The 17384-nt window shown below is 57.3% G+C and overlaps 1 protein-coding gene across 5 annotated transcripts in view; it reads right to left on the bottom strand.

Annotated features, from left to right (window-relative positions):
* Positions 1-3622: 3622 nt before the first annotated feature.
* Positions 3623-17384, bottom strand: part of smarcd3a (SWI/SNF related, matrix associated, actin dependent regulator of chromatin, subfamily d, member 3a) — a 149141-nt gene continuing 135379 nt past the window's right edge. For all 5 annotated transcript variants that reach the window (XM_059646287.1, XM_059646284.1, XM_059646285.1 and 2 more), the window contains exons 12-13: positions 15756-15857; positions 3623-5036 (exon numbers count right to left, since the gene is read on the bottom strand). In XM_059646287.1, the coding sequence (XP_059502270.1) occupies positions 4983-5036; positions 15756-15857 (156 nt within the window). In that variant the 3' untranslated portion in view covers positions 3623-4982. The remainder of the gene's footprint in view (positions 5037-15755; positions 15858-17384) is intronic.

Genomic DNA, 17384 nt, shown 5'->3' with positions numbered 1-17384 from the left:
CTCACATCAGTCTGAGCTCTGGGATATCGGGGAACATCCATGGTTGCATCTAGTGTAACAGCACCACATCTACTCTCAAAGATTGTGCTGTTCAGGAAGAACATGCAATGGGCTTTGCTCTGCCATTGGTTAAACTCATGACCAAGCCCCCACCCTGACTACTCCAACACCTTTGTCAATGAATAGTCTCTCCAGCTCGGTCTTAAGCATTTTCAATGACTGCCTTCATCAGTCTCCGGGTAACACAGCCATGGCTCTCAGAAACAATGCTCATCCCCTTCTTAAATGAGCAACCCCACAGTTTTAAAATGTTGTAACTGTCCCACAGAAGGAACTGTACTCCCACAACCCACTCCCTCCAGTTCCCTTCAGGATTTTGTAGGTTTCAATAAGATCACCTCCCACATACAGATCCAAGCTTCCTTCTGGAAGGTAGCACCTAATCCTAGGAACCAGTTTTGAATGAACCTGGGATAAGAACGCCCAGCTGGACGTCTACTGTTTCCTCCATCGGGTGGTCACAGTCTCCCACAGCTGCTGGGCAGAATCCTGGGATATCCATCAATAATCTTTATGGAGATGTCACACAGACTCCCCATCACTGTCTCCCGCCTGAAAAAACCGAAAGACCTGCAGATGCTGTAAATCAGGAACAAAAACAGAAGTTGCTGGAAGAGCTCAGCAGGTCTGGCAGCATCCGTAAAGGAAAATATCAGCATTAACGTTTCGGGTGCAGTGACCCTTGCTCAGTTTTTGTGAGACTGCATGTGCCCAGAACAAATGTGAACATAACTTGGCCTGACCCGATCTCGCGTTGAACAAAGTGTTGTAGGCCAGGAGAAGGTTCACTTGTGATGCCCTCATTGCCAAATAGCCTGGCTCTACAGAGTTCGGAGATTCACAACAGCAACCGAGGTATCACAGTCATTGTGCGAGAAGTGGCACGACCTGACAGTCACAAAGGGCAGGGACTTTTGGATGGTGAGGGGTCTTTAATTTTGAAACAGCCACAGTGCGAGAAACTGTTCATCCAAAGAATGGTCACTGCATTCGAAATGTTACACCTGCTTCTACCTCTCTCTCCACATAGACCTGCTGAGATTCCCAGCACTCTGTTCTTATTTCGGATCTCCAGTTGTTTGCTCTTTGATTGTTTTTTATCCCCTAAATTTGTTGAAATCACAGAATAATTCCAATGTACCAGGAGACCATTCATCCCAAAAGGTCCATGCTAGTCAACAGAACCATCTAGTTTGAGTCCAGCTTCCAGCTGCTCACACCTCTTCAAGGCAGCAGGGAGAGTGTTTGTGTTGTGGGATTTATTGATTACTACATGTCATGAGGACATTAAAAATTGTTTCTACAGACTCTGCTGGAAATCACAGACTGGGTTTGGGGACCTGGGGTGGGGTGGAGGATGTTTTTATGGCAGGGTTCCTGGATTACCTGTCTCTAGCTGTCCTACCCTAGATGGTGTTAAGTTGCTTTCCTGAACCTGCTGCAGTCCATGACTGCAGTGAGCACTGCTGGGATGGTGTGAGAGCTATAAACTAGAATGGAGTCACTTGGAAAGAACACCCACTGGTGTCAGTGCAACAAGACCCCAGCAGGAAGCTGAACTAAAGCAGCCTCAGCTCACTTACTGTCACTCCCAAAGTTCACAGATGTTTCAAGAGTTAGTTCCAATAAAGAATGAGGCAAAGCTACAATAACATCAAGCCTCAGGCTCTAACAGTTGATGTGAGGGAATGTTTCACTGCAATGCTGCTTAAACACAGCCAGGGCCCAGGGTTCCAATCTCTGCAAAAGACTTGAGACATCTCCTCTTAATGTTGCCCCATGCATGAGCGATATTTACTCATGTTGACCACAGCAACAAGCCTGTCACTGAGAGGTTGGATTCTGGTCCAGCAGGGCTCAGGTCTTATACACTGTGCAGAGACAGCTATGGCGTCCTCAGCAAATAGCTATCACAATCAGCTCCCCCTGCTCTACTAAACTGAAAGTAAAACGTCATTTACTTTTCCAAACCAAAAGTGAATCTCCCTCTATTAAATACAAAGCTAAGTTCCTTCTGCTCTTTTAACTGAAAGTAAAACTTTCTCAACATCGTCCTCATCAAACACTCCCAGGACACGGACAGCATGGGGTTTGACATCGATCCTGAACAATATGCCTTTACTTCTTCCCTCATAACAGTTGTCATTGCTACGGAAACTCCTGCATGAAAAGGTCTAGGTTCAACTCTGGTCTCCATGCAGTAGGAAAGATGTTGTTAAACTTGAAGGGTTCAGAAAATATTTACAAGAACATTGCCAGCGATGGAGAGTTTGAGCAATAGGGAGAGACCGAATTGGGGCTGTTTTTTCCTGGAGCATCCTTACAGAGGTGACCTTGTAGAGGATAGATAGGGTAAATAGACAAGGTCTTTTACCTGGGGTAGGGGTGTCCAAAACTAGATGGCATAGGTTTAAAGTGAGAAGGGAAAGATTTAAAAGGGACCGAAGGAGCAACTTTTTCCCGCAGAGGGTGGTGCATGTAAGGAATGAGCTGCCAGAGGAAGTGGTGGGGACTGGTACAATTACAACATTTAAAAGGCATCTGGACGGGTGTATCAATAGGAGGGGTTTAGAGGGATGTGGGTGAAATGCTGGCAAATGGGACTGGATTAATTTACGATCTCTATTCAGCGTGGGTGAGTGGGACTGAAGGGTCTGTTTCTGTGCTGTACCTTTTTAGGACTTTATGGGTGATCCTAGTTTTTCCCTGTCCTTGTGGTCACATGATCCCATGATAATGAACTTGTTGATAGTCACAGCAAATATTCCCTTACATGAAGTGAAGGAAAGAGCATCTACCATCTACACTCCCTCCACCACCGACGCTCAGTAGCAGACAGTGTCTACAGGATGCACTGCAGGAGTTTATCCAGGCTCCTCCAACAGCACCTTCCAAACCCCCTGGTCACTCCCATCTAGAAGGACAAGGACAACAGATGAATGGGAACACCACCCCCTGCAAGTTCCACTCCAGGCCACTCACCATCCTGACCTGGAAATATATTGCTGTTCTTCACTGTCTCTGGGTCACAATCCTGGAATTCCTTCCCTAATAACATTGTGGGTCTAGCTACAACACATGGACTGCAGCGGTTCATGAAGGCAGCTCACCCCCACCTTCTCAAGGGGAAAACTAGGGATTGGGCAATAAATGCTGGGCCCAGCCAGCAACAACTACATCCCATGAATGAATCAAAGAATATTTCACATTTTAGTGATTGTGTGGCCTCTTGGAGCGAGCTTATTAATTCCCAGAGCTCAGATTGCTCTGACCCCGTCTCTGGCTCAGGCACAAACAATCCGACCACTGTATGTTCATGGTGTGAATGGCTGTAGCTGAGTCTCTGAGGAACACTGAAAGGGAGAGGGGAAATAGGGATGGAGAGGGGGACAAGGAGCAGGGGGAGGGCTGGGGCTATAGGGGTGGGTGCTAGCGATAACCATGGCAGACCCATTGGTCCTGAATTGTTGGCTCCAGTGACAGTGCCCTGTGATTGGCCGGCTTCATTTGGATGCAGTGAGAGAGCCAGCTCTCCTCCGCTACTGTGTGTGTGTGTGTGTGTGTGTGGGTGTGTGCGTGCACACGCGCGCACGCAACAGGGCAGTGTGTAGGTGGGGGTGGGGAAGATAGAATATGTATGTATGTGTGGGGGTGAGGTGAAGAGACAGTGTGAGTGTGAGAGAAACAGAGAGGGGGAGAGATTGTGTGTGTGTGTGTGTGTGTGTGTGTGTGTGTGTGCGAGAAAGTTGGCAGATGACACTAGGATTGGTGGAGTAGCAGATAGTAAAGGGGGCGCTCGTAGAATGCGGCAGAATACAGATACATTGGAGAGCTGGGCGGTGAAATGGCAGATGGAGTTCATTCCAGGCAAATGTGAGGTGATGCATTTTGGAAGATCCAATTTAAGAGTGAACTGTATGGTAAATGAAAAAGCCGTGGGAGAAAATTGCACGGAGAGTTCTGGGTGTTCAGGTCCACTGTACCCTGAAGGTGGCAATGCAGGTCGATAGAGTGGTCAAGAAGGCATATGGCATGCTTTCATTCATCAGACGGGGTATTGAGTACAAGAGTTGGCAGGTCATGTTACAGTTGTATAGGACCACATTTGGAGTACTGTGCACAGTTCTGGTCGCCACATTACCAAAAGGATGTGGATGCTTTGGAGAGGATGCAGAGGAGGTTTACCAGGATGTTGCCTGGTACGGAGGGCGCTATCTATGAAGAAAGGTTGAGTAGATTAGGATTACTTACATTAGAAAGACAGAGATTGAGGGGAGACCTGATTGAGGTCTACAAAATCATGAGGGGTATAGACAGGGTGGATAGCAAGAAGCTTTTTTACAGAGTGGGGGACTCAATTACTAGGGGTCACGATTTCAAGATGAGAGGGGAAAAGTTTAAGGGAGATATGCGTGGAAAGTTCTTTACACAGTATGTGAGAGTGTGTGTGAGTGAGTGTGTGTGTGTATGTGAGTGTGTGGTGAAAGAGAGTGTGTGTATTTGTGTGTGTCTGGGAGAGATTGCATGTGTGTGAGAGACTGTGTGTGTGTGTGCGAGAGAGAAAGAGAGAGAGTGTGTGTGTGTGTGTGTGTGTGTGTGTGTGAGAGAGAGAGAGTGTTTGTGTGTGTGTGTGTGTGTGTGTGTGAGAGAGAGTGTTTGTGTGTGTGTGTGTGTGTGTGTGTGTGTGAGAGAGAGTGTTTGTGTGTGTGTGTGTGTGTGTGTATGTGTGTGTGTGTATGTGTGTGTGTGTTTGTGGGGGGGGGAGGAGGGGGGGCTGCTGTAAGGAAGAGAAGGTGCAAGATCCAAACTACACGGCAAGCAATTGGGAAGAGGCCAGCAACAGAGGCTGGTTCCTGTTTGTAGGTGTCCTGGGAGGCAGTGTGGTGTCTATTCCAGTGATGATGATTGTCCGAGGGATTGATTTAGGTGTTGCGCACTCCCATGGCTTGCTCCAGTTCCTGTCTCCGCTGTTGTATCTGAATAAGGAAATAAAGACTCATTAGAAAATGACAGAACTTGCATTTCTCTAGCGCCTATCACAGGCACAACCAATGGAGTGAGTGAGGGCATCATAAGAATGACATCAGCGTATTACTGTGGGATCTTGCTCTGCACAATCAGTGAGATAACGTGCTGGTATTTGATATTGGTGCTGGGGAGATCTCATTGGAGCTGAGGAGAGTGAGAGCTCACCTTCTCACAATTCCATCACTCAGCCTCCAAACCGTTGAGTGAGCCACCCTGTCCTCTCTCTGGGGGACTGCGGTCTGATCTGTGATAACTCTCTGAGAGATGAAATTCCTCCTCCTCAAAGGCGTTAAATGGGAAGACCCTTTGGTTCAGCCTCCCCCACAATCCCCTCGCAGTCTGATCCCTCAGGAGGACAAGGGAGTGAAAGGTTAATGCAGGACAAACAGCAAAATGGAACGGAGATTCATCGGATCAGTGTGGGATTACACTTAATTGAGCTGCAGGCTGAAACGGCAGAGTGGCCACCTCCTGCTCCTAATCATTGTGATTGTAGACATTGGACATGATCGATCATAACACTGCGGCGCTCCCTCAGCACTGAACCTCCGACAGTGCCCGCTCCCTCAGCACTGAACCTCCAACAGTGCCCGCTCTCTCAGCACTGACCCTCTGACAGTGCCCAATCCCTCAGCACGGACCCTCCGACAGTGCGGCACTCCCTCAGCACTGATCCTCCAACAGTGCCCGCTCCCTCAGCACTGTCTCTCTGATAGTGCCCACTCCCTCAGCACTGACCCTCCGACAGAGCCCACTCCCACAGCACTGACCATATAACAGTGCCCACTTCCTCAGCACTGACTGTCCGACAGTGCTGAGCTCCCTCAGCACTGACCCTCCAACAGTGCTCACACCCTGAGCACAGACCTCCGACAGAGCCCACTCCCTCAGCACTGACCCTTCGATAGTGAGGCGCTCCCTCAGCACTGCCCCTCTGACAGTGCAGCGCTCCCACAGCACTGATCCTCCGACAGTGCCCGCTTCCTCAGCACTGAACCTCCGACAGTGCCAACTCCATCAGCACTGACCCTCCGACAGTGTCCGCGCCCTCAGCACTGACCCTCCAACAGTGCGGCCATCCCTCAGCACTGACCCTCCAACAGTGCAATGCTTCCTCAGCACTGACCCTCCGACAGTGTGACGCTTCCTCAGCACTGACCCTCAGACAGTGCGGCGCTCGATCTGCACTGACCCTCCAACAGTGCCCACTCCCTGAGCACTGACCCTCCGACAGAGCCACTCCCACAGCACTGACCCTCCAACAGTGCGGCGCTCCCACAGCACTGACCCTCCAACAGTGCCCACTCCCTCAGCACTGACCGTCTGACAGTGCCTGCTCCCTCAGCACGGACCCTCCAACAGTGCGGCACTCCCTCAGCACTGACCCTCCGACAGTGTGGCACTTCCTCAGCACTGACCCTCCGACAGTGCGGCACTCCCTCAGCACTGACCCTCCGACAGTGTGGCACTTCCTCAGCACTGACCCTCCGACAGTGCCTGCTCCCTCAGCACTGACCCTCCGACAGTGTGGCGCTCCCTCAGCCTGACCATCCGACAGTGACTGCTCCCTCAGCACTGACCCTCCGACAGTGTGGCACTCCCTCAGCACTGACCATCCAACAGCGTGGCACTCCCTCAGCACCCTATCCTCCGACAGTGCCCCTCCCTCAGCAATGACCCTCCGACACTGCCCACTCCCTCAGCACTGACCCTCCGACAGTGCCCACTCCCTCAGCACTGACCCTCCGACAGTGCCCACTCCCTCAGCACTGACCTTGCGACAGTGCCCGCTCCCTCAGCACTGACCCTCCGACAGAGCCCGCTCCCTCAGCACTGACCCTCCGACAGTGCCTGCTTCCTCAGCACTGACCCTCCGACAGTGCCCACTCCCTTCAGCACTGACCCTCCGACAGTGCCCACTCCCTCAGCACTGACCCTCCAACAGTGCCCTGCTCCCTCTGCACTGACCCTCCGACAGTGCCCGCTCCCTCAGCAATGACCCTCCGATAGTGCCCGCTCCCTCAGCACTGACTGTCCGACAGTGCTGTGCTCCCTCAGTGCCTGCTCCCTCAGCACTGACCCTCCGACAGTGCCCACTCCCTTCAGCACTGACCCTCCAACAGTGCCCACTCCCTCAGCACTGCCCCTCCAACAGTGCGGCGCTCCCTCAGCACTGACCCTCCGACAGTGCCCGCTCCCTCAGCAATGACCCTCCGACAGTGCCCGCTCTCTCCGGACTGACCCTTGGACAGTGCCCACTCCCTAGCAATGACCCTCCAACAGTGCCCGCTCTCTCAGCACTGACCGTCCGACAGTGCTGTGCTCCCTCAGTGCCTGCTCCCTCAGCACTGACCCTCCGACAGTGCCCAATCCCTCAGCACGGACCCTCCAACAGTGCGGCACTCCCTCAGCACTGACCCTCCGACAGTGCGGCGCTCCCTCAGCACTGACCCTCCGACAGTGCGGCGCTCCCTCAGCACTGACCCTCCGACAGTGCGGCGCTCCCTCTTGACCGTCCGACAGTACTCGCTCCCTCAGCACTGACCCTCCAACAGTGCCCACTCCCTCAGCACTGACCCTCCGACAGTGCCCGCTCCCTCAGCAATGACCCTCCGACAGTGCACACTCCCTCAGCACTGACCCTCCGACAGTGCCCGCTCCCTCAGCACTGACCGTCCAACAGTGCCCACTCCCTCAGCACTGCCCCTCCCACAGTGCGGCGCTCCCTCAGCACTGACCCTCCGACAGTGCCCGCTCCCTCAGCAATGACCCTCCGACAGTGCACACTCCCTTAGCACTGACCCTCCGACAGTGCCCGCTCCCTCAGCAATGACCCTCCGACAGTGCACACTCCCTTAGCACTGACCCTCCGACAGTGCCCGCTCCCTTAGCAATGACCCTCCGACAGTGCACTCTCCCTCAGCACTGACCCTCCGACAGTGCCCGCTCCCTCAGCACTGACCCTCCGACAGTGCCCGCTCCCTCAGCACTGACCTTCCAACAGTGCCCGCTCCCTCAGCACTGACCCTCCGACAGTGCCCGCTCCCTCAGCACTGACCCTCCGACAGTGCCCGCTCCCTCAGTACTGACCCTCCGACAGTGCCCGCTCCCTCAGCACTGACCGTCCGACAGTGCGGCACTCCCTTAGCACTGACCGTCCGAGAGAGCCCGCTTCCTCAGCACTGACCGTCCGACAGAGCCCACTCCCTCAGCACTGTCTCTCTGATAGTGCCCACTCCCTCAGCACTGACCCTCCGACAGAGCCCACTCCCACAGCACTGACCATATAACAGTGCCCACTTCCTCAGCACTGACTGTCCGACAGTGCTGAGCTCCCTCAGCACTGACCCTCCAACAGTGCTCACACCCTGAGCACAGACCTCCGACAGAGCCCACTCCCTCAGCACTGACCCTTCGATAGTGAGGCGCTCCCTCAGCACTGCCCCTCTGACAGTGCAGCGCTCCCACAGCACTGATCCTCCGACAGTGCCCGCTTCCTCAGCACTGAACCTCCGACAGTGCCAACTCCATCAGCACTGACCCTCCGACAGTGTCCGCGCCCTCAGCACTGACCCTCCAACAGTGCGGCCATCCCTCAGCACTGACCCTCCAACAGTGCAATGCTTCCTCAGCACTGACCCTCCGACAGTGTGACGCTTCCTCAGCACTGACCCTCAGACAGTGCGGCGCTCGATCTGCACTGACCCTCCAACAGTGCCCACTCCCTGAGCACTGACCCTCCGACAGAGCCACTCCCACAGCACTGACCCTCCAACAGTGCGGCGCTCCCACAGCACTGACCCTCCAACAGTGCCCACTCCCTCAGCACTGACCGTCTGACAGTGCCTGCTCCCTCAGCACGGACCCTCCAACAGTGCGGCACTCCCTCAGCACTGACCCTCCGACAGTGTGGCACTTCCTCAGCACTGACCCTCCGACAGTGCGGCACTCCCTCAGCACTGACCCTCCGACAGTGTGGCACTTCCTCAGCACTGACCCTCCGACAGTGCCTGCTCCCTCAGCACTGACCCTCCGACAGTGTGGCGCTCCCTCAGCCTGACCATCCGACAGTGACTGCTCCCTCAGCACTGACCCTCCGACAGTGTGGCACTCCCTCAGCACTGACCATCCAACAGCGTGGCACTCCCTCAGCACCCTATCCTCCGACAGTGCCCCTCCCTCAGCATTGACCCTCCGACACTGCCCACTCCCTCAGCACTGACCCTCCGACAGTGCCCACTCCCTCAGCACTGACCCTCCGACAGTGCCCACTCCCTCAGCACTGACCTTGCGACAGTGCCCGCTCCCTCAGCACTGACCCTCCGACAGAGCCCGCTCCCTCAGCACTGACCCTCCGACAGTGCCTGCTTCCTCAGCACTGACCCTCCGACAGTGCCCACTCCCTTCAGCACTGACCCTCCGACAGTGCCCACTCCCTCAGCACTGACCCTCCAACAGTGCCCTGCTCCCTCTGCACTGACCCTCCGACAGTGCCCACTCCCTCAGCACTGACCCTCCGACAGTGCCCGCTCCCTCAGCAATGACCCTCCGATAGTGCCCGCTCCCTCAGCACTGACTGTCCGACAGTGCTGTGCTCCCTCAGTGCCTGCTCCCTCAGCACTGACCCTCCGACAGTGCCCACTCCCTTCAGCACTGACCCTCCAACAGTGCCCACTCCCTCAGCACTGCCCCTCCAACAGTGCGGCGCTCCCTCAGCACTGACCCTCCGACAGTGCCCGCTCCCTCAGCAATGACCCTCCGACAGTGCCCGCTCTCTCCGGACTGACCCTTGGACAGTGCCCACTCCCTAGCAATGACCCTCCAACAGTGCCCGCTCTCTCAGCACTGACCGTCCGACAGTGCTGTGCTCCCTCAGTGCCTGCTCCCTCAGCACTGACCCTCCGACAGTGCCCAATCCCTCAGCACGGACCCTCCAACAGTGCGGCACTCCCTCAGCACTGACCCTCCGACAGTGCGGCGCTCCCTCAGCACTGACCCTCCGACAGTGCGGCGCTCCCTCAGCACTGACCCTCCGACAGTGCGGCGCTCCCTCTTGACCGTCCGACAGTACTCGCTCCCTCAGCACTGACCCTCCAACAGTGCCCACTCCCTCAGCACTGACCCTCCGACAGTGCCCGCTCCCTCAGCAATGACCCTCCGACAGTGCACACTCCCTCAGCACTGACCCTCCGACAGTGCCCGCTCCCTCAGCACTGACCGTCCAACAGTGCCCACTCCCTCAGCACTGCCCCTCCCACAGTGCGGCGCTCCCTCAGCACTGACCCTCCGACAGTGCCCGCTCCCTCAGCAATGACCCTCCGACAGTGCACACTCCCTTAGCACTGACCCTCCGACAGTGCCCGCTCCCTCAGCAATGACCCTCCGACAGTGCACACTCCCTTAGCACTGACCCTCCGACAGTGCCCGCTCCCTTAGCAATGACCCTCCGACAGTGCACTCTCCCTCAGCACTGACCCTCCGACAGTGCCCGCTCCCTCAGCACTGACCCTCCGACAGTGCCCGCTCCCTCAGCACTGACCTTCCAACAGTGCCCGCTCCCTCAGCACTGACCCTCCGACAGTGCCCGCTCCCTCAGCACTGACCCTCCGACAGTGCCCGCTCCCTCAGTACTGACCCTCCGACAGTGCCCGCTCCCTCAGCACTGACCGTCCGACAGTGCGGCACTCCCTTAGCACTGACCGTCCGAGAGAGCCCGCTTCCTCAGCACTGACCGTCCGACAGTGCGGCACTCCCTTAGCACTGACCCTCCGACAGTGCCCGCTCCCTCAACGCTGACCCTCCGACTGACCCCACTCCCTCAGCACTGACCCTCCGACAGTGCCCACTCCCTCAGCACTGTCTCTCTGATAGTGCCCACTCCCTCAGCACTGACCGTCCGACAGAGCCCACTCCCTCAGCACTGTCTCTCTGATAGTGCCCACTCCCTCAGCACTGACCCTCCGACAGAGCCCTCTCGCTCAGCACTGACCCTCCGACAGTGCGGCGCTCCCTCTGCACTGACCCTCCGACAGTGCCTGCTCCCTCAGCACTGACCCTCCGACAGTGTGGTGCTCCCTCAGCACTGACCCTCCGACAGTGTGGCACTCCTGCAGCACTGACCCTCTGACAGTGACCGCTCCCTCAGCATTGACCCTCCGACAGTGTGGCAGTCCCTCAGCACTGACCCTCCAACAGTGCCCACTCCCTCAGCACTGACCGTCCGACAGTGCCCACTCCCTCAGCACTGTCTCTCTGATAGTGCCCACTCCCTCAGCACTGACCCTCCGACTGACCCCACTCCCTCAGCACTGACCCTCCGACAGTGCCCACTCACTCAGCACTGTCTCTCTGATAGTGCCCACTCCCTCAGCACTGACCGTCCGACAGAGCCCACTCCCTCAGCACTGTCTCTCTGATAGTGCCCACTCCCTCAGCACTGACCCTCCGACAGAGCCCTCTCGCTCAGCACTGACCTTCCGACAGTGTGGCGCTCCCTCTGCACTGACCCTCCGACAGTGCCTGCTCCCTCAGCACTGACCCTCCGACAGTGTGGCAGTCCCTCAGCACTGACCTTCCAACGGTGCCTGCTCCCTCAGCACTGACCATCCAACAGCGTGGCACTCCCTCAGCACCCTATCCTCCGACAGTGCCCCTCCCTCAGCATTGACCCTCCGACACTGCCCACTCCCTCAGCACTGACCCTCCGACAGTGCAGCGCTCCCTCAGCACTGACCCTCCGACAGTGCCCGCTCCCTCAGCACTGACCCTCCGACAGTGCCTGCTTCCTCAGCACTGACCCTCCGACAGTGCCCACTCCCTTCAGCACTGACCCTCCGACAGTGCCCTGCTCCCTCTGCACTGACCCTCCGACAGTGCCCACTCCCTCAGCACTGACCCTCCGACAGTGCCCTGCCCCCTCTGCACTGACCCTCCGACAGTGCCCACTCCCTCAGCACTGACCCTCCGACAGTGCCCGCTCCTTCAGCACTGACCCTCCGACAGTGCCCACTCCCTCAGCACTGCCCCTCCAACAGTGCGGCGCTCCCTCAGCACTGACCCTCCGACAGTGCCCGCTCCCTCAGCAATGACCCTCCGACAGTGCCCGCTCTCTCCGGACTGACCCTTGGACAGTGCCCACTCCCTAGCAATGACCCTCCAACAGTGCCCGCTCTCTCAGCACTGACCGTCCGACAGTGCTGTGCTCCCTCAGTGCCTGCTCCCTCAGCACTGACCCTCCGACAGTGCCCAATCCCTCAGCACGGACCCTCCAACAGTGCGGCACTCCCTCAGCACTGACCCTCCGACAGTGCGGCGCTCCCTCAGCACTGACCCTCCGACAGTGCGGCGCTCCCTCAGCACTGACCCTCCGACAGTGCGGCGCTCCCTCTTGACCGTCCGACAGTACTCGCTCCCTCAGCACTGACCCTCCAACAGTGCCCACTCCCTCAGCACTGACCCTCCGACAGTGCCCGCTCCCTCAGCAATGACCCTCCGACAGTGCACACTCCCTCAGCACTGACCCTCCGACAGTGCCCGCTCCCTCAGCACTGACCGTCCAACAGTGCCCACTCCCTCAGCACTGCCCCTCCCACAGTGCGGCGCTCCCTCAGCACTGACCCTCCGACAGTGCCCGCTCCCTCAGCAATGACCCTCCGACAGTGCACACTCCCTTAGCACTGACCCTCCGACAGTGCCCGCTCCCTCAGCAATGACCCTCCGACAGTGCACACTCCCTTAGCACTGACCCTCCGACAGTGCCCGCTCCCTTAGCAATGACCCTCCGACAGTGCACTCTCCCTCAGCACTGACCCTCCGACAGTGCCCGCTCCCTCAGCACTGACCCTCCGACAGTGCCCGCTCCCTCAGCACTGACCTTCCAACAGTGCCCGCTCCCTCAGCACTGACCCTCCGACAGTGCCCGCTCCCTCAGCACTGACCCTCCGACAGTGCCCGCTCCCTCAGTACTGACCCTCCGACAGTGCCCGCTCCCTCAGCACTGACCGTCCGACAGTGCGGCACTCCCTTAGCACTGACCGTCCGAGAGAGCCCGCTTCCTCAGCACTGACCGTCCGACAGTGCGGCACTCCCTTAGCACTGACCCTCCGACAGTGCCCGCTCCCTCAACGCTGACCCTCCGACTGACCCCACTCCCTCAGCACTGACCCTCCGACAGTGCCCACTCCCTCAGCACTGTCTCTCTGATAGTGCCCACTCCCTCAGCACTGACCGTCCGACAGAGCCCACTCCCTCAGCACTGTCTCTCTGATAGTGCCCACTCCCTCAGCACTGACCCTCCGACAGAGCCCTCTCGCTCAGCACTGACCCTCCGACAGTGCGGCGCTCCCTCTGCACTGACCCTCCGACAGTGCCTGCTCCCTCAGCACTGACCCTCCGACAGTGTGGTGCTCCCTCAGCACTGACCCTCCGACAGTGTGGCACTCCTGCAGCACTGACCCTCTGACAGTGACCGCTCCCTCAGCATTGACCCTCCGACAGTGTGGCAGTCCCTCAGCACTGACCCTCCAACAGTGCCCACTCCCTCAGCACTGACCGTCCGACAGTGCCCACTCCCTCAGCACTGTCTCTCTGATAGTGCCCACTCCCTCAGCACTGACCCTCCGACTGACCCCACTCCCTCAGCACTGACCCTCCGACAGTGCCCACTCACTCAGCACTGTCTCTCTGATAGTGCCCACTCCCTCAGCACTGACCGTCCGACAGAGCCCACTCCCTCAGCACTGTCTCTCTGATAGTGCCCACTCCCTCAGCACTGACCCTCCGACAGAGCCCTCTCGCTCAGCACTGACCTTCCGACAGTGTGGCGCTCCCTCTGCACTGACCCTCCGACAGTGCCTGCTCCCTCAGCACTGACCCTCCGACAGTGTGGCAGTCCCTCAGCACTGACCTTCCAACGGTGCCTGCTCCCTCAGCACTGACCATCCAACAGCGTGGCACTCCCTCAGCACCCTATCCTCCGACAGTGCCCCTCCCTCAGCATTGACCCTCCGACACTGCCCACTCCCTCAGCACTGACCCTCCGACAGTGCAGCGCTCCCTCAGCACTGACCCTCCGACAGTGCCCGCTCCCTCAGCACTGACCCTCCGACAGTGCCTGCTTCCTCAGCACTGACCCTCCGACAGTGCCCACTCCCTTCAGCACTGACCCTCCGACAGTGCCCTGCTCCCTCTGCACTGACCCTCCGACAGTGCCCACTCCCTCAGCACTGACCCTCCGACAGTGCCCTGCCCCCTCTGCACTGACCCTCCGACAGTGCCCACTCCCTCAGCACTGACCCTCCGACAGTGCCCGCTCCTTCAGCACTGACCCTCCGACAGTGCCCACTCCCTCAGCACTGACCCTCCGACAGTGCCCTGCTCCCTCTGCACTGACCCTCCGACAGTGCCCACTCCCTCAGCACTGACCCTCCGACAGTGCCCGCTCCCTCAGCACTGACCCTCCGACAGTGCCCGCTCCCTCAGCACTGACCCTCCGACAGTGCCCGCTCCCTCAGTACTGACCCTCCGACAGTGCCCGCTCCCTCAGCACTGACCCTCCGACAGTGCCCGCTCCCTCAGCACTGACCGTCCGACAGTGCGGCACTCCCTTAGCACTGACCGTCCGAGAGAGCCCGCTTCCTCAGCACTGACCGTCCGACAGTGCGGCACTCCCTTAGCACTGACCCTCCGACAGTGCCCGCTCCCTCAACGCTGACCGTCCGACAGTACCCGCTCCCTCAGCACTGACCCTCCGACTGTGCGGCGCTCCCTCAGCACTGAACCTCTGACAGTGCCCGCTCCCTCAGCACTGACCCTCCGACAGTGCACACGCCCTCAGCACTGACCCTCCCACAGTGCCCGCTCCCTCAGCACTGACTGACCGACAGTGCTGTGCTCCCTCAGCACTGACCCTCCAACAGTGCCCACTCCCTCAGCACTGACCCTCGGACAGTGCGGTGCTCCCGCAGCACTGCCCCTCTGACAGCGTGGCACTCCCTCAGCACTGACCCTCCGACAGTGTCCGCACCCTCAGCACTGATCTTCCGACAGTGCCCACTCCCTCAGCACTGAACCTCCGACAGTGCCCGCTCCCTCAGCACTGACCCTCCAACAGTGCCCACTCCCTCAGCACTGTCTCTCTGATAGTGCCCACTCCCTCAGCACTGACCCTCCGACAGTGCCCGCTCCCTCAACACTGACCGTCCGACAGTACCCGCTCCCTCAGCACTGACCCTCCGACTGTGCGGCGCTCCCTCAGCACTGAACCTCCGACAGTGTGGCTCTCCCTCAGCACTGACCCTCCGACAGTGCCCACTCCCTCAGCACTGACCTTCCGACAGTGCCCGCTCCCTCAGCACTGACCCTCCGACAGTGCCCGCTCCCTCAGCACTGACCCTCCGACAGTGCCCACTCCCTCAGCACTGACCTTCCGACAGTGCCCTCTCCCTCAGCACTGACTTTCCGACAGTGCCCGCTCCCTCAGCACTGACCCTCCGACAGTGCCCGCTCCCTCAGCACTGACCCTCCGACAGTGCCCACTCCCTCAGCACTGACCCTCCGACATCAAGCCATTGGTTCAATAGCTCATGGTCTGACTGTTGACTCTCATTTCATTGTGGAAGGGCTGGGGACGATTAGTGAGGTGGTAAAGCTGCCTCGAGGCGAATTACCTTGCAGTAGAAGTATCTGCTGACAGCTTCCTGTGACCACGGCTGCTGATAAAAATCAGCCCGTCGCTCGTCCTCCGGATTCCCAACCACGTCCGTCATGATCTGTTCAAACAAATAATCCTCATTCTCAGTAATCCCCACATACTGTGAGCCCCCTCCTATCAAGAGATAACGACTGACAAATTCATCCCTGGCCCCCTCTCGACCTGACTTCAACAATCTCCTCTCAAGTGTACCAGGAACCGGAAGAGGCCATTCAGCCCATCTGACCAATTCCACCATTCACTTTGATCTTGGCTGACCTGTATCTCAGTTCCGTACTGTTAGCATCCTGTTTGATTCTGGGCCTTGGTCAGCCCTCACCTCCAGCTGAGTGGGTGAGTAGGATCAGATCACAATTCCCTTTGCTGGAAACAGTCACACAATGAATGCGCCAACACCACTGAGAAGGTTTTTTTTAACCCTTCCTGGATTTTAGCCCCAGAGGGGAGTTTGTCTGTCTGTCTGTCTCTCTCTCTCCTTTTCAGCTTAAAAATCTCAATCATTCCTGGAGTCTCTGTGGTTTTACAGGTTGCGCACAGCTGGAACATTCTCAGTTCTCCTCGCCTTTGTGTTTGGTTGTGACTTCAGTCACTTTGCTGACACTCTATGCCCACTTTGGACAGTGCTGCAATTGAAGGTCGGCCATGATTGAGTAAGTACAAACGGTGGAGTGGCCTCCTCCTGCTCCTTATGCTCTTACAGACACTCAGAGAGACTTGTCAATCACAAGGAATTCTAAGTGAATTTCAGGCAACTGCTGGGATCCAAGAAATGACCAATGCGCTCATGAACAGCAGCTTCAGACAGCAAAGTGTGGAGCTGGATGAACACAGCAGGCCAAGCAGCACCTTAGGAGCACAAAAGCTGATGTTTCGGGCCTGGACCCTTCATCAAAGAGGGGGATGGGGAGACAATTCTGAAATAAATAGGGAGAGAGGGGGAGGTGGATCGAAGATAGATTGAGGAGAAGATAGGTTTCCATCTTCGATCCACCTCCCCCTCTCTCCTCATTTATTTCAGAATCGTCTCCCCATCCCCCTCTCTGATGAAGGGTCCAGGCCCGAAACGTCAGCTTTTGTGCTCCTAAGGTGCTGCTTGGCCTGCTGTGTTCATCCAGCTCCACACTTTGTTATCTTGGATTCTCCAGCATCTGCAGTTCCTATTATCTCAGCTTCAGAGAGCAGTTCACTTTACACAGCTTGGACATACAGGTCTTGAATAAACTGTGTGGTTTCTTGTTCCTTCCTTTCTGGGCTCGTTGCCTGCTTTTGGTTACTCTCAGTCTAAAGCATCATGACCTCCTTCCTGACCTTTATTTTTCCTCTTTTCCTTAACCAAGAGTCAATCACAGATTATCATAGAATTATTGTAGAATCCCTACAGTATGGAAGCAGGTTCTTTAGTCCAACATGTCCACATCGACCCTCAGAGCATCCCACCCAGACCCATTCCCCGAATTTCCCATGTCTAACTCACCTAACCTAAACAACCCTCAGCACCATGAGCAATTTAGCACAACCAATCCACCTAGCCTGCACATCTTTGGACTGTGGGAGGTAACCGGAGCACCCAGAGGAAACCCACGCA

Source organism: Stegostoma tigrinum, chromosome 5 (assembly GCF_030684315.1).
Source record: "Stegostoma tigrinum isolate sSteTig4 chromosome 5, sSteTig4.hap1, whole genome shotgun sequence".
Taxonomy (NCBI): Eukaryota; Metazoa; Chordata; class Chondrichthyes; order Orectolobiformes; family Stegostomatidae; genus Stegostoma; species Stegostoma tigrinum.
Note: the sequence above shows the minus strand (reverse complement) of the source record. Positions and strands in the feature narration are given on the sequence as shown.